The 23,933-nt window shown below is 32.8% G+C and overlaps 1 protein-coding gene across 1 annotated transcript in view; it reads left to right on the top strand.

The window, feature by feature from the left end:
- LOC145293865 (programmed cell death protein 10-like) overlaps positions 1–23,933 on the top strand; it is a 67,208-nt gene that overhangs the window by 30,546 nt on the left and 12,729 nt on the right. Inside the window, exons 3-5 of the mRNA XM_080140604.1 lie at positions 10,788–10,841; positions 16,181–16,307; positions 20,944–21,070. Of these exons, the coding sequence (XP_079996730.1) occupies positions 10,788–10,841; positions 16,181–16,307; positions 20,944–21,070 (308 nt within the window). The remainder of the gene's footprint in view (positions 1–10,787; positions 10,842–16,180; positions 16,308–20,943; positions 21,071–23,933) is intronic.

The following is a 23,933-nucleotide window of genomic DNA, read 5'->3' on the forward strand; positions in this document are numbered from 1 at the left end:
ATGATTGCAGTACAAGTAACAAGTACAAAAATAAAAATAAAATTTGAACAGTAAAATATTAAATGACACAAAATCAATGCCATGTTTCTTTTTCTTTTTTTTTTTTAGTAACATTTTAATGTTAAGATGACTTTATATTGCACTTACATTGTATAATTTTAAATGTCATGATATCGAAAATGTTAAAGTCTTTCCCCCACTTACCATCTCGGTTTACTCCTTACTGCTAATTAATGCAGTTGGTGACTCTGCTTCTTCTGCTTCACTCTAAAAAAATTTTTTTCAGGAAAAATTTTGGAATCGTCCCATCACTACTAAGTACCAAGGTCTTATGTACGACATTAAAAGAAACTGGAATCTTAGGAAGATCCCCATCATTCCAGTAACCATAAGAGTAACCAGACTCGTGAAAAAGAATTTAAAAAAAAACTACCTGGCAGATATACCCAGCGAACCAAGTGCAAGAGAGATACAAACCAATTGCACTTAAAGGGGTGATTAGAATCTTAAAATGATCTCTCGGTTAAAATATTTGAGGTAGCAGGTGAATGTCTGGCATCTGGTAGGATGCCCCCTCCCCAGCTAGAACAAAATGAAAAATATAGCCATATATTAAATGCTGTTGTAGGTGGGGTGGGGGTGGTTCTAGTTCTGAATGAATTATCTAATTACACATGTTGTAAACATTTCTTTATTATATTACTACTACTTTCGGCCAAGATCAAAGTGTAGTATCTGTTCTCCAGATGCTGCACTTCCATTTCTTGTTCTCTTTCGGTGGAGGAGCAGTCCTTCACGACTGGGACAATTTTTTATTTTTGTACCTTTTCTCCACGTTAAAAAACGACCCTGGTGTCTAACTCTGTCCCGTGGGGAGGCATTGTAAATAGGTACTACTATTAAAATTGTTAGCAATTTTCGTCCATGGTGTGAAGAAGTTAGCGTGATTAAATCCCCATCTAGAAAGAGTTGTGGGAGGAGACGTATCATCAATGTTAATTTATGGCATTAAGTATTTAAAGCAGCTCAACTACAATGACATCTCTTGACATGTTATTATTTCATACACATTTAAGCTTTTCTATCATTAGACTGACATGTGTCCTTTGGATGCGAGTATTTAATATTTTATGAAAGCTCATTTAATTTCTTTTTATACCTTATAAAATCATACACAAAGCTGTTGCTTATATATATATATATATATATATAATGTTGGAGAACACTTTAGCAAGAGTTAAAGACATATTTATTTTTCAGAAAGGAAACAAATAAAATGAATTGTCCTTAATCTACAGAGTTTTGAAAGAAATACTTTCCTTCTCATCAGAGGAGAGGATTTAGCAAAACACGAAATAAGATTTTGTTTGTAAAGTATTTAATAAAACTGCAAGTATGAAGTAGATCATAATAGCATAAAAATGAAAAGCAGTGAAAAGCAGAGGGAGTGGGGAGAAAATGAAAAATAATTTCACATGAATGGATGTTCAATTATAAAGAAATATATACTTTAAGTGTTTATTTCAATTTAGAAAAAAATCCAAATTGCCACAATTAAGCTCAATAAAAATGAATTTACACTTTCAGAGCATATATAAAGTAAACATACAAAACCTAAGATGCATTTATATCGCACTCATTTTATTTTATTAGTAATATAATTAGTCTTACACATGTTTCGTTGAATGGTGGAAATTCACCAAACTCATCAGAAACAGATTTATGTTCTTGGAAAAGACAATTTTTTTAAAATAATATATACAATTCATATATATATATATATATATATATATATATATATATATATATATATATATATGCGTGTGTATGAAAAGAAATATGAGACAAAATAAAATATAGCTATGTATGAATTTATTTATTAGTTCAATAAGGAAAAAACATATAGAGGGGTTATAAGCACTCTTTCTATATGGTGCTTTTTCTTATTGAACTGACAAATAAATTCATATATATATATATATATATATATTTTTTGGATCATCTTCCAATTACGCAATTTATTTGGATTGTACTTGTGCGAATAGAAATTTAATTAACTTTCTTGGATTTACTTTTTTGGATTTTACCATCATTGGATACTTTACCTTTCACCAGACTATCCATTTACGTGAAATCACCTTTTTCTTCACCATAATCCCTCTGCTTCACTTTTTGTTATCAAGATCTTTGACGTACTTGTAGTTTCATCAAATACTTTTGTATGCAAAATCCGATCCGTATTTTGCTAATTACTACCCTCTGATGAGAAGGAAAGTATTTCTTTGAAACTCTGTGGATTAAGGACTATCCACTTAAGTGTTTCCTTCTCAGATTAAATATGTTTTTAACTCTTTTTCAAAGTGCTTTTTAACATGTTTTATTAACTATTTGCTCTTATATATATATATATATATATATATATATATATATATATATATATATATATACAAAGATTTCTTTTTATATTATGCTCAATCTCCAAATGTTGAGTTTCATATATTCTGATAAATCCCCCAAAAAGAATCTATCCATGTTCTTTAGATCCATTTGAGATATATATATATATATATATATATATATATATATATATATATATATATATATAATATATACTAGCAGGGAACCCTAACATTGCCCGGGATTGAATGATGATCAACAAATGTTTCATACTTCCATATTTTTATTGTCATCGAAATCAGTGAAATCACCCATTTTACAATCAAATCAATTGATTGCCTGCTCTATTTGGGGACCCATCGTGATGCAATAGGAGGAATCTTCATATGCCTCCGCGCAGTGACATAGTTTACAATACATTGTAGTCTACATTGCACTGTAGAGAACCTATTGTTAATTTTATAAAATGTTTTATAAATGATGACTTTTTAAAAGTAAAGTATCATGCTTCAGTTGTGCTCTAAACAGAAACCTTCATTTCAAACGTGACCCTGTCATAGCAAAGAACTTACTATTAATTTTATATGCCTCACCTTACTGCTTGTGCGGTGGTAATGACTTGAATTTAAGTTTAAAATGAAAGTCAATTATCGTGGTGCAATTGTGCTTTAAACAAAAACAATCGTTTCGACTGAATCCCCTCTCATATCAAAGAACATACTGTTGATTTTATGTCAGGCCTTTCTGCTTGTATGGTAATAATGTTATGTAGCCAGAGTTTCTCTCTCTCTCTCTCTCTCTCTCTCTCTCTCTATCTATATATATATATATATATATATATATATATATATATATATATCAATACACACGAACGATAAAATACTTTGGATAATCACAGATTTTTAGGAGGTTTTGCTAAAATAGTCATATTTTAAAAACCAAAGCACTTTTGGTCTTCAAAGACAACTGTTTTGTTCGGAAATTAATATACTTTCAAATTAATTAATAGATAATACCCCCCCCCATATCTTCGTCTTTTTTACAATGTTTTCAGCAGATTATTATTGAATGGAAACTAATCTACCTGATAATCAAAAAAAAAAAAAAAATGCAAAAATCAATATTTAAATATTTGTAGCTGCTCAATTTCTAGTAAAGTTAAGAAATAAAAAAAAAAACGTCTTAAACTGGAAAATTTAAAAACGAAATAATGTGTCACTCAGTAGAAAAAACACCTGAAAGGTAATTGAAAATTATATAAAGGGCAAACGTCTGTTTGTTTCTTTCTTTCTTTGTGCATATGCCTGCGAATAACTTTTGATACATGCATTGGACCGAGTCAAAACCAGTACCATTTGAAAGAGCGATGTTTCAGTCAAATAATATGTGAAAATTAGAAAAAACAGTCAATTATTTCCTATAGAAATAGATGTTTGAAACAAGGAAGGGTTGTTCCTTTTTAAATGACTGATAAGTATGTATGCGCATCCGGCATTCTTTCTTGAATTGGTTTAAATAAAAATAAAAGCAACTTTATTTCGTTGACAACGTTGTGGAGCAGTGGTTAACGAGGTCGGTTCATAAGTTTTTAGTTTTACGCTGTTGGTTTATTTTTTTTAAAACAGGATGTTTTGTTTTTTAAAGGTTTAACATTTAAACGGTTAAAAGCTTTTTATTTGCCATAACATTTTTATTTTGAGGCTTACGTAATGTGATTTTTTTTACTTTTAACTAATCATTTTTATAAAGGTTATTTATTTCACTTAGATTTTTATAACTGATTCATTTTCATTTTGTTTTCGTAAAGACACGTAATGGTGTATTTTTAAACAGGGCTGTTTTGTAATTTTAAAAACAATAAAAGAAAGTTTAAACATTTGAGTTAAGTAATGTGATTTTTTTCCATTATTTTTCATTTTTTTAATAACGGTTATTTCGCTTAAAACAAATGTGCTTCTTTTTCCTACCCGATTACATTTTCCTGTTTTTATCCGTTCTTTCATTTTCAATTTAGCTGCTGTGTTCACCGGGTATTCACTGCTATTTTCATTTTTTTTAGGAGGTTGTTTTTTTTATTTGTTTGTTTTGTGCTGACACGGGTACTCGCTCGATAGAAACATTTTTTTTTTTTTTTAGGGCTGGGTTGCTCACAAGCCTTACTATACTACCTCTCCACACCCGGGCAATACCCCACTTCCCACTAATGAAAATAAAAATCAAATTCATTCAAAATTTGTGATCGATTGTCAGCTTTAACAAAAGTTTTTTTTTTTGTGTGTTTTAAATAGGTGGGTAAAAATACTTGATACTTTTCTAAATGTCATGTTTTCTGTTTGAGTGATGTCGCTTTTTTTAAATAAAATTTATTTTTGTCTGTTTGTCTAAATTTTTGTAAAGTGTCACCCCCACTCCTTATTTACGTAAGTTTACATATTTAAAAGTAATTTGATGTTCAAAATCTAAGGCATGACATTTTAAAACGCCAATAATTATGACTCACTAACTGTAAATGAGTGTCAAACGCCCTCTTAAAAAGACAACTCCCTTAATCCTACCTCTAACCCTAGGTACAAGAGGCAAGCTTCCTCCTAAAACCTTCTTTAGCCCTAACAATAATGCTAAGTCAGAGTAGCAAGCTCACCACCAAACAAAATTTCTCTGTAAGCTAAAAAAACCAAAAAAAAAACACATCTTTCCTTAAAGAAAACTGCACATGATTTATCTACCATAAAAAAAAATTAGTCAACTATGCTAAAACACTAGAATGGTCTCGAAATGGTGAATTATTTTATTTAAATTTATGTGAAACCAACCCCCACTCTAAATTCTAAAATTGTTTTTGTTTCTAACAAGACTTCAAGGTGTTCACACATAATTTCGTTGTCATTAACGCAAAGTCAGAGTGGCAACCTCCTCATCTTCTCATAATTCCACATAATCATCTTTAGAAAAAAAAAAAACACACAGGATTTATCTCCCATAGAAAAAAAAAAAAAAAATGGTTAACTGCCCTAAAATGGCTCAAAATGGGGAATCATTTTACATTGAATTCTAAAATAATTTCTGTTTATCTTCAAAGTTTTTCAGGGTGTTTGTACGTAATTGCCTACAAAGGTAAAATCACATATTTTAGAGATATCAGATGGAGGGGTGGGTAACAGAAAGTATTAATCTACATTAATACTAAAGAAATATTGCAATATATTCATTTTTAAACAGTCCTAGATTTCGATTTCAGTTTTTTAACATAAAATGCATTTCAATTCAACTTTGCGTTCTCTAACTTCTCTTTAATGAATACATGTCATTTTTAAGGAATTGCAGCATATTTATATGCATTTACTGCAGATTATTTGGAAACCATTAATTTATAGAGATTTTCAGAAGCATATTCTGATTCCTTGCACAAAAATACACTTACATGGCAAATTTTATTGCTTAATCTTCTGTTTTAACAAAGATACAGCATTTTTATTGAAAAAAGTAGTGTAAAAATTGTGATGTAACTCATGGGCTTAAAGAGGGAAAAATATCCAAACGTGTGAGGCACAAAAATAATCATAACTTCCTTAATTTTAATCAAATTAAAAAAATTTAAAAAGATTTTGAGCTGTTTCAATTTTTTCACATGTATGTCTTGTATATATGTCTGTATTTCTTACATGTCATGTCAGGTCATGTCATATGCTACTGGTACCATGTAACCCAGTACTACCTGCCTCATGGTCGGGTCACTGGCGACTAAACTGGTTCCCCAACCAGACTTGTTTGGTGAGGAGGGCGGCTAGTCTCCCTGGAGGATTAAAAACAAGACCTTTCAAAGGGCGAATGAACTCTTTTTCTGGTCAACGGCCAACTAGCACCGTGTATATTTGTGTGTGTATATATGTGTATTGGGGTGGAGAGGGCTCCCGTAAGCCGTGGTGAAGGCAACCTTTCTAGGAGAAGCAAATCTCTGATTTAAAAAACCATAAAGCGGGAGACCAGTACCCGCATTAAGCTGGTCTGCAGTTTAATTTGTTGCTGGTTTTCTTGCTCTTGCTTGTTGCTGGATCTCAACATTTTGAACCGAGAGAGAGACTTAGCTGTCGTACAAAGCTAAGACTCTGTAACATCATCTTTGTATAGATACTCCCTCAGGCATTTGGGCTCATGGACTTTAAATGTCTGAGGGAGTGGCACTCGTCTGACAAGACGTTGCAATCATCATTTCTTACATGTGTCAATATATATTACATGGGCTCATGTATCATCTAGTGCTGTATATAATCTATGTATATGATATCTGATGAAGGCATGTATACAAATAACCCTTATCCCTGAGTGGCTTCCGGGCCTTGATAAGTGGTGACCACCATGTAAAAAAAAAAAAAAAAAAAAAAATTCATTGTGTCCTGCATGTATTAAAATGTTTGTTGCAGTGCGAGCACTTCTTCACAAATTCACATAATTAACTAACATAGCACAAACTTTTATAGACATCTTTTCTTACAATCAAGCAGATAACATTTGTCTGCTTGTCTCAGACCAAAAGGCATATACCTTTTTATTTGTCCAAATCCTGAAAGAATGTTATAACAAGTTATATTTTGCACAGTCTTTATTCGTCTTATGGATTCCCTTATTTCTTTCTACATTTTCACTGTTTTTCTGCCCTTCTGCTTACAATGTCATCCACATGTCTGCTCGCTAACACGTTCTCACCAACTAATTAGCTTGATGCCTGCTAACTATCATGTCAGCAAAGCCCCAACCATGTGTCTTGTGTCTAAGGACATAACCAGATGACCTCTCGCTTAAGCCCAAATCTGTTTATTTTTCTAATAATAATGAACGAGGTTACTTGGCATTGCCCTGGCATGCTAATTACAATAAAATTTCTCCAATACACTTCTGATGTTAGGCTGTGTAAGGTGTTACTTTTAGTCAAAATCACCTGTTCCTTCTTTCATCGAATCATTTCAATTATCGATACTTATCAAAGGCATTCCAATACAAAACTTATCTAAGAACACTGCCAAGTACATAAAGTACCTTTGTGTGAAATTTTATAAAAATCAACCCAGCCGTTTTCGAGTCCATAGGGAAAAAACTCACACACAAAATTCCTTCTATAAAATAGTAGAGATAGAGATATGATATATATATATAAAATCAAAACTTTTTTGGCATATTGTGATTAGAACAATTTGTGGCCAAAAAAAACGATTCTTTTATTATTATTTTTTTTTCTACTTGTTTTTGTTCAAAATTTAAATTTTCCAATGTGGCACTTGTGCTAAATTTTTATTGGTTTTAAACTACCGGAAAAACTATAATCTATAGATCCCCCTCCCCAAACAAGTGTATTTTTATATATGCATATATTAGATGGGTTTTTACTGTAATCCAAATAAAAAAAATATGTATATATATATATATATATCATAACTCTATATTTAATTATTTAGAGTATTGGAAGCGGTAATTTTATCGGAATCAGGAATTTAGAATAGAATCAGTAAACATAGTGGAATCATCCTATCAGTAATTATATATATATATATATATATATATATATATATATATATATATATATATATATATATATATATATATATGAACATAAAACAATGAAAATAGAAAATTTAAAATATGCAAACAAAGAAATGATTTGCAGCAATTTCAAATGGTACCTCTTTTATCGTAAATTGAACTCCTTAATAAGAAAAAAATAAAATAAAATGGCGAGGTACATCCAGGCTTGAACAGGGGATCATTCGATCTTTAGTCGAATGCTTTATCACTATACTATCTCTCCAGATTATAAAAATCTGTATTTTTATAATAAGAAATGATTTGCTGAAATTTTATTATCTCTCTTGCCGGTGTAACGTAAAATATTCCCTTGTTAAAATTATTCTTTTTTTATCTATAAAAGAGAAAGACTGTAAGATTGGATTTTTTCGATTTTCATCAGATGAATTTCTGTACAAAACATATCTAAGAACACTCCCAGACATATAAATTAGCTTTGTGTGAAATTTGCAAGAGATAGGCTCAGCCGTTTTGGAACCTATGAGGAAGAAAGTCACGCACACACACGCACACACACACAAAGTGACTTTTATATAATAGTAGAGATAAAGATTTGGCAGGTTTGAGTTCTGTTTAGACTACTGCATTCCATATATCTTTCAGCTATAGATAAAATAGTAGAGTAGACTAGATTCTCAAGCTATGCTTGTGCAATTAGTCTAGAAGTGAGAAAACTTTAAAATAACACGTCTTTCTCTGCTCATCCTGACATCATTTTCTGTCATCCTACTGAACTCTGACAATACTGGTTCAGTTGGGGATTGTGCAATTTTGCTTAACTATAGACCCTTCATAGCAACACTCTTACAGAGGGTGTCTATTGTCTGTTGAGACTGAAAAGAGGTCACTTTTAATATGCACACTGACACATTAGCAAATCAACCTTTTTGTCGATCTTGGCTATTCATAAGGATAGACTTTTACTGCAAATGTTATTGTTAAAGTATTAAAGAATTTAATAAGCTGTCATATAAACTCCATCCTGGACACCACTAAGTTGGCATGAGAACTGTGGTATAATATTCAAATTGAAAGCTGTACAAACAAAAGTGACTAAACTAATAAAAGGATCTTAATTATATATATATATATGTATATATATATATATATATATATATATATATATATATATATATATATATATATAAAAAGGTTGAAACCCTTGGGTTTAATTACATTACTAATGAGAAAAATGAAAGGTAGCTTAATGTAGACTGGCAAGATAATGGGATTCCGAAATCTGAAATACACTTTTCTATCTCTATTATCACTGCTAATTTATTGCAAAAAGAAACTTAAAAAAAAACTAAATCAATAATCTCTACCACCAATAGCAATGGGCAATGACTTTTTATCTGAAAGTACATCTTTTAAACTTCTCGGCCTAATGCTCATAGGAAACATGTGTTGGCAAAATTACATTGAGAGTATTGCCAGGACCGCTGCGAAGAAGGTAGGCTCTCTCTACCGTGCTAGAAAGCTACTAACGCCCGAAAGTATCCTGTACCTCTATAAGGCCACCATTCGCCCATGTATGGGGTATTGTTGTCATATTTGGGCTGGTGCATCTGCCACTAGTCTCTCGCTCCTAGATAAGGTTCAAAAGAGAGTCACCGATCTGATAGGTCCTGAACTGTCATCTAAACTTCAGCCTCTATCCCATCGATGAAACGTTCCATCCCTCTGCCTGTTCTACAAGTACTTTAACGGTGAATGCTCTGACGAACTGCAGGCACTTGTGCCCCCTCGACGTAAATACCCACAACAAACCCGACAAACAGCTAAATCCCACTCCTACACAGTAGAGATCCCTAGATGTAAGAGAGCCTTCTACTCCAGTAGTTTCTTCCCCAGAACAGCTAGACTTTGGAATTCCCTTCCGGGTCCCTGCTTCCCCAACTGTACTGACATGCAGAAGTTCAAGTGTAACATGAACCGACATCTTGCTGCCCAACTCCCTACACAGTACCCCTGAGGCCTATGTCCCTGATAGTAGCTCCCTACAACAAAGTGGCAATGTGCCTTGTTTGGGGTGAAAATGTAATAAAAAATAAAAAACAATATACTTCTCGAACCACTGATCTAATCAAAGTAGAAATTGGATCTTTGGTTTAGTTTCATCAACCTCTTAACTCTTGCTTCCCTTATTTTGTTCTTTAGTCTGCATATTCTATGAGCAATGTTTCTGACAAAGGAGGGAAAATTGCTGTGTTCTGGGTTGGAATCTATCCATCTAACATCTAACATTGGCTAGTTTTTTACTTTGAAAGGGTATTCTTTTTTAATCTCCTTTCATCAAGTGGCTTTGTGCTTTGTATGGAGCGATTTCCATTAAAACAAATGAAGCATGCATGAGTGCACAGTGAACGAGGCATAAAAAAAATGACTAAGTTCAGCACCACCACACCCATTTAGCCCCTTAAATCCCCAGGGGACGTCAAATCCTGGTGAAAATGAACAAACAATGCAGTTTTAGGCCTTAACATATGTAAATTTGAGTTCTGCACCATGACCAAAAACATGTTAAAAATAGTTGTAATGAAATCGTTTTAAGAATAGACTTGATTAATTCAAAATTAATAATTAAAAAAATAATCCTCGGGGACAGTTTTAGGGTCTATCTGATGAAATATTTATAATTTCATATTACGTTTATTTGAACTCTTCTTTTTTTTTCTTATTACATTCATTTATTATGTGAAATGTTTAAAAGTTAGTGAGATTATTAATTAAAAAAATGATGGCCAAAAAGGCATAATTAATAAATGAATTAAATGTTGTTGAATATTAATGTTTATTTTTTGTTTTCTTAGTTGGAACAAGAAGACATGGCAGCAGCACAAACTTTACGAGCAGCTTTTTGCAAGGTAAAAACACCTTTCTACATATGTAGTTACTTTGCTTTTTTATGAGTGTCACAGTGTGATACTATCAACGTCGCCCCCTCCCCATCAAGTGTTAGGAAGTAAAAAAAAAACAAAAAAAACAGAAATAGGTTGATCAGTAAGACAAAAGGTTATAGGAAATGAACTTAATAGAAAGACAATGCAAAGGTAGTTGTTCACAAAGGCAGCTGAAATAAGATTGTTAATCAAGGTGTGTCAGGTGACTGGGAGAAAATATCAGACATATATGTTGATATATTTAAAGTTAGTTTATGGACAGTTTTAGGAGTGGCAATGAATTTTGCGACAGTTTACAGACATTCTTAAGTTTGCAACAGGTGACGACAGTGTTCAGTTTGGGACAGTGGGAGGCAGGTTGTAACTCAGAATAACATTAATAGACAAGAGACCTCAACAGACAACACATAGATATGGACCTTGACATTCAAAGGGCACCCAGAGCCCAACTGGTATATTCAGAATGTGTTGGAGATTTTATTTCTCTCGAGTTTACGTTTAATTTTTTTACACTTGTGAGCCATCATGTTTACCTTCTCGACGGTCACCAAGGCAACACCGCCAGAAGAGAAGACGAAAGTGAAGACCATAAAAATAACGTTGGGGTCAAAAAGTATTGTCAAGTGGGGGATGGGGGGGGGGGGTCGTGTGGTCACAAATTAGTATAAGCATAGCTCATCTACACGCTCATAACTTAGAAACCAGATATGAAACCTCCAAAAGTTCCCTAAAGCTGAAATGATAGCAATTAAAATGAATGTGCTTTCAGTATCTCTTGTTACAAAATTAAAATTTTACAAAACCTGCTGATGATATACTTGAGCCATGGAGTAAAGTTGTCAATTACTCTGACCTACACTTCCATTGTTATGCCATGGATCTGCTGAATGATGACTATTTTGAGTTCAACAATGGCTTGTGGATTAATCTGGCACACATGGATTTTCAAAAACACCAAAGATAGAAAATCTGGTGAGTCTAGATCTGATGAATGTGGTGACCATTCTGGAATGTTTGCTGAGAAGTCAACCAACAAAGCAACGATCCTAGTGATGTTAGCTCTGTGAGGAGAGTTACTCCATCTTGTTGAAATCATTACTCCTCTCATCTGTTACCATGACGGACACAAAATGTCTTCCAAATTTTAAACATCATGTAACGTTCTTTATTGACGGTCCCTGATTCCTCCAAACCAAAATGGTCTGATTTTGCCACGTTTTGAGATGGACATTCATGGGGCACTTCAGATATTAAAATGACCTCTGAAGAATTTTATTAGGTGCTTGAGATTCCTAGAACACGAGTTCTTGCTATGACCTTAGGACCATTTTTATAACTTCCTCCTCTGTTTTTCTTGGCTTTCCTTTTGATAATTCCATGTTCTTGGATAATTTTTAAATTTTCTTTGAACCCTGGAAAGTACAGAATAATGTCATTAATATTAACTGAGTTATTAACTTTCAAATGGGTCATGATCTTTCATTAAAAAAAAAAAAAAATTAAAAAAAAAAAAACACTAAGATAGAAATCTGATTGGTGGGGTTCAATCCAGTAAATGTGTTGACCATTCTGGAATGTGGCATCTACTTAGGGGTCAACTTGCAAAATGATAGTCCAGCAACTCCATAGTGATGTTAGCTCCTGTCAGAAATTGTCTGTCTTGTTGAAACCATTGAAACTAATTTTCCATAATCCAAAGTAAATACCGTTTTATCTTGCTCTAAAAAAATAATCGCATGCATAAAAACACATACAAATGATATATTTGAAAAGGCTATCTTATTTTTTTTATAACCATATATGTATTAAAAAAAATTGATCAAGAAATTGTGAGTTGAACAAATTAAGATATGCATGATAATAGCTGACATGAATGTTTTGAATTGTGGGAGAAGTGCCGAATAACATGAGTAAAGGTTAAATTGTAAGAGAAGTAGCATGAGGAATGGAATGATGTGAATACTTAAGAGAGAGGAAAGAAGAAAGTGAGAGGCTGTGAGAGAGACTATCTATTGTGACATCACAATGCATTCTAACTTTGTAAAATACTCCAAATTTGGTAATAATCATGTTATTACAAGGATTACAAAGTTAAGAAATCATGTAATTTGTATACAACAAATACTGACTCAATGGTTCACAGGTGGTCTACTACTAAAATAAATCTTTATGAATACGAAAGATTTACAGATAAAATCATTTCCCTTTTGTCGGTATAAAGGAAGTTTATGAATGAAGCAAAAATATTACAACTATCATAGAATTTGCCATCTGTGGAACACAATACCACTGGCCACTGTTTTTCTCCTGACTATAACATGGTCATCTTCAAGTGCACTGTCAGCAAACACTTGTTGATCTGTCCTCTTAAATAATCAAATTCTGTCTTTTTCACACAGTGTTTTCAATCCTATCATAGTATTGTTCATCATTTGCCTTAACCTTTTTTTTTTTTTTTTTTTTTTACATAGGTTTCACCACATTATCAAGGCCCAGAGGCCACTCAAGGATAAGGGTTAAAGAGTGTACAGTAGAAATTGGACAATATAGTAATCATTAGTAATGAAAATTTGGTAAATTTGATAACTTATATGGAACGGCTCATCAAGAACTTATTTACTTTAGACTTGAACACAACCATATTGTAGTCAGCCGGAAAGCAGGAAAACGGAAGACAATTACACAGGCGTGCAGTTCTAAGAAAGAAGCTTTGTTCATGGAATCTACGATTAGGTTTAGGCACAGATAAAGAGTGGGGGGAATTTTTTATAGTGTTTACAGCTAGACGAGTGTTTCTTGTGAAAGTTTGGCGAGGGGGGACCATAGATTGAAGCTCAGTCGAACACTTTCCATGAAAATAACGATACATCAGAGACAAACTTGCAACATCTTTTCTGTGAGATAGAGGTTGCAAGGAGGAGAAAAGGACATCTCCTACGAGGCTACGAAGTCTATTTTGAACTCTTTCAAAACCTTCATCCTCAACTGACTTTTGCATTTGATAAGTGGTGAAATATTTTTTTAAAAAATTGTTTTTCCTTTTCTTTTTTTTTTTTTTTTTTTTTTTTTTTTCAATATATAAGGGAGATAGTAAATTAGCCGTATGCTTGTATTTGTTTATAAATAGGCGAGGCAGTAATCTTCTTAATCCATCAAAGTCAGTTGTTTAATTGTCTTATGATGAGCAGTTTATTTAGCTGATGATCATTTATTGATTCCATCTTTAAAACAATATTTAGTTAAACGTAGTGATACTATCAGCCTCTCCCTCTAAGTGTTAGGAGTGGGGACAAAAGTATGACAAAAGACCAGAGGAAATAAGTTTATGGGCAAAACAATGGATAGAAAGTTGTTCACAAAGGAACACAAAAGAAAGCTTAAATAGGATTATTAATCAAGGTGTGGTAGTTAACGGGAACAAAAGTACTGGATATATTTTAAGTTATTTTAAGGGTAGTGTGTTATGCGACAGTTGGAGAGGGTTTAGGACAGTCTTGGTTTTCCAGCAGTTGATGACAGAGTTGAGAGAAGTTGCTAGTTGGACACAGTTGCACACAAGTTTCAACTTGTACAAGATCAATAGATCTTTAAAAAGTCAAGATGAGGAAATGAATTCACCTACTGACTAACAAATAACCCTAACTCTACAGTAGATATTGACCTAAGTGTTCAGAGGATCAATGGTGTCACACACACATCCAGAGAGCAGTTGATATTTGTAGAATGTGTCAGAGTTTGCGTTTTGTTTTATTTTAATTTTGTATTTGTGAACCCGTATGACAGTCGCCAATGTGAGTGACAATAGCACGACCAGAAGAGAAGATGAAGGAGAAGAACACATGGAAACAATGTTGGGGTTGACAGTGACGATATTGCTGAATGGGGGGGGGAGCTGTGTGGTATCACAACGTTTCAAGTACTTTCTGAAAGAAGACAGTAATGCACAATCAAATGAGCAATCTTATTAAAACAATGTGGATGATCATGGTGCTGATGATGATGATGTGTTGCTTGCTTGTCACTGTGCACACTTCACTATACATGAATATTTTAGATGGTGGGAGGAAGGGCAAATCAGTTAAATAAAAAATAAATGATAAGAGAAGTGGTGAGAGGAATCGAATGATGTAAATCATTAAAGGAAAGAGTGAGGAGAGAGGAACGATTATGACAGTTTCATAAATATTTGAAGTTACCAAATGGGTTTTATGTGATACTATCAACTTCCCTCTTCTCTAGTATTAGGAAGAAGAAAAAAAGAGGAAATAAATTGATCAGCAAAACAAAGGTTATAGAACTTCAGTTTAGTAGAAAGGCAAAGGAGAGGAAGTTGTTCACAAAGGTACACAAAAGAAAGCTGAAATAGGAGTGTCAATCAAGGTGTGGCAGTGATTGGAACTAAATGACCAGTCAATAAAGGTTGACATATTTACAATTTTAGGAGTGGCAATGAGTTTTGCAACAGTTTACAGACAGTCTTGAGTTTGCAACAGTTGAGGACAGTTGTGAGTTAGACAGTGGAAGATAGGTTGTGGCTCAGAGTAAATCGAGATAAGCACAACAAAGGACTTTGACAGACTACATAGATGTGGACCTTAGCATTTAGAGAGCTGTTTTCCTTTGATGTCATACACGCACCCAGAACCCAACTGATAAATGTGTTTTTGTTTCTCTTAAGTTTATGTTTTGAGTTGCTTTATTTTTTTATACTTGTGAACCCATAAGCACCTCCTTGACAGCCACTAATGTGAGAGATGGCAACACTATCAGAAGAGAAGCTGAAAAAAAAGACTATGGAAATGGGGGTTGGGGGTTGAGCAAGGGAACACACGTAGTGGTACATTCATAGGTATATAGAAATTTAAATATGCATAAAACCTTTTTGAAATCATCAAATAGAAGGTCTATTATGACGTAATGAAATTGTGTACAATATCCCAGTGTACTTATTCGAATTGCATCTATCGTACATCGGATAATATACAATTGTCAACGAAACGAACAGTGTACGATTCCTGATATGGGTGTGTGAGTGTGTGCGCGCATGCATTTGTATGAAGAGGGAACATCAATGTAGTTTTGGTTAATTTAGGGAACTGTGAGCATTTTAAATCATCACAAATGTTTCATAAATATTTGGAAATTACAAAAGGTTTTCATAAATATGTAATCATATAAATACAAAAAAATACTGACTCAACAGGGCATCTAATAATTTTTAATTTATAGAGTTATTAACTTATTTTGAGACATTTGAATATAAAAGTTATAGAAATTATGGAGTTTTCTTTTTGTCTTTTCAGGTTGAAGCTGTATATCAAGGGTTTGCCTATGATTTTGTGAAGGCTTTGCTGATCAAATCTGAAATCTATAATAAAATCGATATGTGTGAAACTTTACTAAAACTGGAAGGACTTAACGAATCTGAAGGTAAGAAGTCAATTTCCATTCATAAAATTTTCTTTTTTCATATAAAAAAAATTGTGAGGCTTGCTATAAAATTTTTGCACAATGTTATGTGCTTCAATGCCTACCTTAGCCCATTCAGCTATCTCATTTGCATATTGTTCAATAGGAAGAGAAATGGTGATGTAATCTCTAATAGGTTCCCAATCAGTCTGTTCGTAGTATCTAGTTGTTTTAAGTAAGGACTTTTCTGTTTGTGGTCTAAGGTTTAAGGTGATGTCAACCAATAATGCAAGGTGATCAGCATTCCCAAGTGGGCCATAAGCATCAGTCACACAAGCCTCAGGCTTGTCAAGAATAAATCAAGAAGTGAGACTTGCTGATCCTTACAATTTAGGAGGTTGGTCGGCAAAGTGACAATTTGTGAAACACTTAATATAGAAATTATGCCTTCTGTTATCAGTTGTATCTGTAATAGCTCGAGTACCCAAGCCATGACGTATCATAAAATGATTTTGTATTTATATGAAAAATTTATATTTGTAACACCCTCATTTCAACTAGAAAACATTGTCTAATATCAGATGATCAAGCCTGCATATGCTTTAAATTAACTTTTTAACACAGCATTAGTTCCTTCCTTTATTATTCTTCTTTGACTCAGTATAATACCACTCTGGGCGCGTCTTCATTGTACACATGGGTAAGAAAATGTGCACTAATCCTAAGTCCCAGTGGCTACACTTTATCTTTGTCTAGTGGTAAACCTTTCAAGGGTGACCAGACTCTCACTGGAACTACTGCTCTGATGCTCAGGGTACACAAAATGTACATGATCATAAGTCTATATGGCAATACTTTTTGCACGCCGGTTGGCCGTTTGTTAGTTTGACATTGTGTTCCTTTTGGTAGATGCTCTGGTGTCACTGGTATATCGCTTTTCTCTGCATAGTCTAGGTTGGTTGTCAGCACTGTAATTAACTAGGTTTTCAAATCAAAGCAATCTAATAACTCAGATCATTTTTTTTTTATATAAACAAGAATAATTATTCAAAAGATATACAGGGTACACTTTGTGCAAAGGAAAGTTAGTTTTTCGGGTTCATAATGGCTTCTTCATGATGCAGGATGTTTTCAACTTAGGTTTGTTTAGACAGCTTTTTAGAGGAGCAAGATCTTTTCAACTTAGCTCTTCTGAGGAGGTTTTTTGCCCCTGAGCGGAAGTCCAAGGTAATGCGTACTCTTTGATACCAGCAAGCAAATCCTCTGAATTTCCAAAACACAATGGTTTTTTATTGAGCCCTAATTCTGACCACCATCTCTTTGAGATTAGCATTTCCTCCTCTGTCATTTGAAGATTATTCTTTTCTTTCTCTATCGTAAACCATATTTCTCTTTAATTTTCTTTTTCCTTTTTTTTCCTTCTCTCTCTCCAACACATTTTTCCAAATTGTCTTATCAGCTATGCCCTTCCATCTTTCAGTTTAATACCCCATCACTTACAGGTGGTCCAACACTTAAAATAAACAAGTGGCCCAATGGCAATATCTTCCTAGATATCAGGGCAGACTTGTCGTTGCCAATGTCAACTTCACTTTGCTGAGAAATTTCTTTTCTGTCTATCATATCGGCAATAAAAACATATTCCAGACTTTAGAGAAAAGAATGAACTTATTAAACTCTTGTCAAACACCCCACCTAACCCTTAGCCTGCAGGCAAGGTGAATTGGTGTTACCCAGTCATGCAACATTGTTACATCAAGACTATACTCTTCTTACATGTATTTTATCCTCACGTTTTACATAGCAATACCCATCAACTATAAAACACTTTGAATAATTAGATTTCAAGGTAGTTTTACTAAAATAGTCATATTTTAAAAACCAAAACACTTTAAATCCTCAAAAGACTAATATTTTATTTGGAAATGAATATACTTTCATATTCTTTTTAATAAATAATAATCAACATGATATATTGTAAGAGTTTTGAACAAATAAAATTATGAAAATCTTAACCCCTATAAAGCATCAATTTTTATTTTATTTTATTTTTTTTGTAACTTTTTTTTTTTACAAGCCCACTTATTGTTCGGGTATGAAATAAACTGGTCCATTTATTTTTTATTTGTTGTTGTCTTAAAAATAAGACTCTAACATGATGGACATTTGTTTTGTAAATATTTTGTATACCCCAACTAATAAATAAATCAATATTTTTATGTTTAAAATGATAATTTTTTTTTTTTTTTTTACAAGGTAGTCACCACTTATCAAGGCCCGGAAGCCACTCGTAGATGAGGGTTATTGCGTGTACAGTAATCAATGGGATAGTATTGTATTAATCGTTAGTATTGGAGATTTGATAACGTGTCTTACTTAAGGGGGTGGTTCATCAGGAAATTCTATGTTGATTTTTCTTTTGGTAGGAGTGAATCCCCCCCAAAAAAAAATATTAAGTCATTTTCAACAAAAGTAAACAATTTGACTTGATTGCTCAATGCTCAGTTATAATCTATAAGCAGCAGCAGCAGCCGTTGGCTGTTTACTGTTTAATAGACGACAGTTTTGTTGGGTTTATTTTGAAAAAAAAATTACATTTTTGTTTAAAATTAATGCAATTTGTGGTTCTTTTATAAAATAGTGGTTCCTTCAAGAAATCTTGGTTTTCAAATATACTTAACTTTCATTAATTGTAGTAATGAATGACTTTCTAGCTGCCAATTTCTTTTTTTAAAGATTCTACTTTTTTAGCCAATTATGTGTGAATACCTTAAAATACTTTGTGGAAAAAAAAATTAAAACAAAAATAATTTAGAACTTAGAGTAAAGGGGCTCAGTTTTGCATATAGATTTAAGGTATAATGATCCTCCATCTCCTGACTATTCTGACTTTTAGAGCCGTTAGCACTCTAAATTCTTTTGATATTTTTTCAAGTTGAAAAGTTAGTGTATATATTAAAAAAAAATTATCCTACAATTAAATCTGAGTAACAAGAGACCCCCCCCCCCCCGGAAAATCTCCTTTAATCCCACCATTAACCTTAAGTCCGAGTGGCAAACCTCCATTTACAAACCATGTTAAAACCACACATAATCACCTAAATACAAATAAAAAATAAACAGACCTCATACCCCTTAAAAACCACACAAGATTTGTCTCTCATAGAAAAATAAATCAACTGCTCTAAAACGGTGGATTACTATGCATTGAATTTATATGTGAAACTAATCCTCCACTCTAAAATAATTGTTTTCGTTTATTGCTTGTTTTTTTTTTTCTGCCAAGTTTTCAGGATGTTCACATGTAATTGCCTCCTATCCTTACTATTAACCCAAAATCCAAGTGGCAACTCTCTTCCTCCTACAAAGATCCTCTTAAAACACACGCACGCACAAAAAAATGGTTAACTGCCTTAAAACATGGTCCTGAAATCTAAGATTATTTTATATTAAATCTCTATATATTTTTCATTTCTGCCAGGTTTTTCAGTATGCTCCTCCTTTGTAATTTTATAAAAAAAATTATTTTTAAATATTTGGAGGAGGCAGGTAAGGGCAATTTAGCAGGTGTTAATCTACAATAATATAAAAGAAATCTTACAATATATTTATTTTTAAACAGTCATAATATTAGATTTTAGTTTTTTCTACATAAAATACATTACAATTCAACTTTGAGTTATTTAACTTTTTTTGGGGGGGGATACACAGAATTTTAATGATATTGCAATATATTTATTTGCATTTACTGCAAATTACTTGAAAACAATTTCTTGAGATTTTTAGTGCCATATTCAGATTCCTTGCACAAAAGTACACTTATATGGAAAATTTCATGGCTTTATCTTGAAAAATTAGTGCAAAAAATGTGATGAAACACATACTGTCTTAAATATCCAAATGTGCAAGGCACAAAAATGGTTATAACTTCCTTATTTTTAGTTAAATTTAAGAAATTTAAAGTTTTTTAGATCAAGTACCTAATTTTCTTTGTTCTAGCTGGGAATGAGGCATCCTATCAGATGTCAGGCATTCACCCGTTATCTCATACATTCCAACTGAGAGATCTTTTTAAGATTTTAACCATCCTTTTAAGTGCAATTGTTTGTATCTTTCTTGCACTTGGTTCACCTGATATATTTGCCAGGTCATGTTTGAAATTCTTTTCCAGTTTCTTTTCATGTCATGAATCTTGGTATTTCCTTATCTTTTCCCTCTCAGCTCTGTTTCACTCCGCATCATTGGACACACTAACTTCTACTAAGGTTGCTTCTTTCTTCTTGTCTCATATCACTATATCAGGTTTAATAGCTTCGTTTTCTAAGTATGTAACTGTAAGAATTGCATAGTCATAGTGGATGGTGTGATTTATTTTCAACTGTTTCTTTCTGGTATATGTTTCCAGGATTTACTGTTGTATTTGATATTTAACTTTTTACAGATAGTCTAGTGGAGATATGTAGAGGGAACTTTGTGTGCATTAAAATTATTTTAAACACTTGTTTAAATTTCAATAATGCAAAAAGCCAACATTATTTTTCTACTAATCTAATCTAACAAGAAAAAATTCTATCCTTTATCGTAAAGTGTTGCCAGTTAAAGCTTATACACCTGTACTTAGAGCAATGGACAATTTCTTTTTTTTTTTTTTTTTCAGAGTTCAAAATAACCCGTCCAGAACCAAGATTCCGAGAACTTAATCAAAGAGCAATTGGTCTCAAGAAAATCCTCAGCAAAATTCCAGATCAAATATACGATAGAAAATTATTTTTAGAAGCGATAAAGTAAGTAGAAAAGCTTATTATGTTGCTTTTCAACATTTTTAAACATTTTTTGATGTCATGCTCTGTTCTTTTATTCATACCAAAATGCTAATGCTGTTAGGAGACTGATTCTCTTTCATCAAATAAAGAGTCAAAAAATAAAGTTTTTTTTTTGTTTTTTTCCATGGCTGACATTTTATTGTGGTGAAATATTAGCATTCTTCTGACTCATTCAGCTTTATCGTTACAATCAACTTCCCAACCCCCGATTGATGGAACAAAGGATGAAATATCCAATACTTTACAACATTCATTCAGAATAGGTTAAGCTGACTCCTCCCATAGAATACACAGCATCCCTAATGAATTCAGACCATGCATTGCAATCTTCAGCGACCAAGATAGTAATAGACAGCCAGTCCCAGGACCAACGTAGAGTTGTTGACCGGAGCTAGGTTCAATGTCGGCTTGGAAGATCTATAACCACATTTTCAGCGAGCCTCTCGGGTATCTTTGCCAATCTTGGAGTTGTTCTTGAGTTATTGGTTTGTGGATGAACTTTCTTGTGTTGTGGTGCTCAGCATGGCCAAACCAATGAAGTTTCTTCTTTGAAAGAGCTCGTTTAATGAAGATAATCCTTCATTGCATTCAGATTTGTGTAATGGAAACAAAATGGTGCCAGCTGACCTGCAGAATAACTCCTATGAAACATCCAATAATCTCTATCTCAAAGTTAGCTCTTTCAACTGATGACCGAAAATTTAATACTTATCTAGTTTATGACCCAGTCTCCAGCAACTTCAAACTGGCATCCTCTCATAGCAGTCGGAAAATACTGAAGTGATTAGGTAATCAGCTATCAAAAGACAAATGTAGAAGACAAATTTAAATTCAAAAATGACTTTCAACACTCTATGTCAATGTCAAATTCTCACTCTTTCTAAATAGAAAGCCATTCTTAATATGGAGAAGAGGTGAGGACACCACATTTTGAATTGTCTTACAGTCTTTACTTTGGCATCTTTTGGCTACTTACATAACTCGCCAAAAGATGCCAACGGGACATTCTAGCCCATATCATTTAGACCTGACACCACCACCCTCAGATTTTTTCTTATGAACACCTTATAAAATTTCTGTAAAAGCTAAGAGAAATCTGCATTTTCAGCTATATTTGAATAAATGAACCCATTTTTTCAGAGGGTTGATTTTGGTCTAGAAATAACAAATCGGTACACCTTATTTTGGAACATAGATGTTTAAGAAAATTTGCAATTTTGGGGCTAAATTTCACCCAAGTTTTTAAGGGTGAAGAATCCAAAAATCATAATTAGAAGAGCACCAAATGAAAGTAAAGACATCATTTTGTACCAATTCATAAGCCACCGTGGCACTTTTTAAGAGGTTGTTTTGCCCTCCAAAGCAGAGCAACAAAAAGGATAACTGTGGTGCTTTTCCTGAAACAACTTTTAGATTTTTGAAATAACATAGGATGAAACTTTAATAAAATCAAAAAATATCTCTTGGCATTACCACTATTCTGATGTATTTTAAGCCAGAAATTTAGTATTTTTCCAAAAATTTCTCAATTTAAGCAAGAAAATTGTTATATTTGTAACAGACTCGTGTAATCTTCTTGAGTAGTAGAACAAAAACACAGAAAGCTTTGCTAAAAATGTAGGTCAGAATGTTAAGTGAGAGCTTGTAGATCAGCAAATCTGCTATTATTTCAGGGTTTCCCCAATATAAAAAGGGGCAGGAGGTCCCCCACCTCAGCCGGAAAATTTTTGTCCAACTTTTAAAAAAGCTTTTAAAAGATTCCAAACAATTTTATACAATTCCTTTCGGTCTAAATAGCTGAAAAACATTGTTTTACTGAATTCCTAAGGGATCCTGGATCTCAAATAGATGTTCGAAAAATGTTTCCCCCCCCCTTCAAAACCCAAGTGGAAAACCCTATATTTGCAGAAGTTTTGGCTTTGTCATCTTAAATGCCAGGAGAATTTTGATGGTTCGCATTACTGTGAAATATGCAAACCAATATATACAAAAATAATCAGAAGTTAATAGTCTAAGTACTTTTAACATCCATCAAAGTAGTTCTGGGTTTTGTTCTTTTCCTCATTTGTGATGAAATATGTTCTTCCATTTGATGATGTATTTGGTGTTGCGATCATCATGATTATTCAATGGAATCCATCCCTTATCATCTATACCAGGCCAGTGAAACTGAGCTGATGACCCATGTGGATGTTGGAATTTGCAAGTGAGGTCTTGTTCATCCTTATTTATAGGTTTTTATGCTTTTGCACAATTTTTCGGGCTTAACTACAGAAGTGAAATTAGAAATCTAAAGATTAGTAGCATAGACATTTAATGATTTCAAAAAGACTGATAATTGGTGCTTGTTTACATAGGTGATCTTTTAAACCAATGCATTTCATGTGAAAACATTATTACATACTTATGTGCCATGAACAAACTTAGTATAAATTCTAAACATTACAAAAAAATGATCCAGCAGAAAAATGTGCCAGATGTATTTTTAACTAAAAATCAACCACAATTACATTCTGAAATACATTGGGTTAAAAATGGCAAACCCTTAATTTTCCAATTTAAGTCAAGGGTTATCTCCTTTGTTTGTCATACTGAATTAGTCGCACAACTTTTCCACATTAAAACATACAATAAAATTTGATAATTCAATAAATTCTATTTTTAAATGTAATTATTTTCGACTGGATCATTTTAATTTTTGTAATTTATACTAATTACGACATGACACGTAAATATGTAATGTTTTCACCTAAAATGTGTTTGCTTAAAAGATTAATAGTAAATTCATTAGTCTTCTAATAAGACAATCATTCCTTTTTGTTAA

The sequence above is a fragment of the Euprymna scolopes genome, chromosome 15 (assembly GCF_053919585.1).
Source record: "Euprymna scolopes isolate OS-2025 chromosome 15, ASM5391958v1, whole genome shotgun sequence".
Lineage (NCBI taxonomy): Eukaryota > Metazoa > Mollusca > Cephalopoda > Sepiida > Sepiolidae > Euprymna > Euprymna scolopes.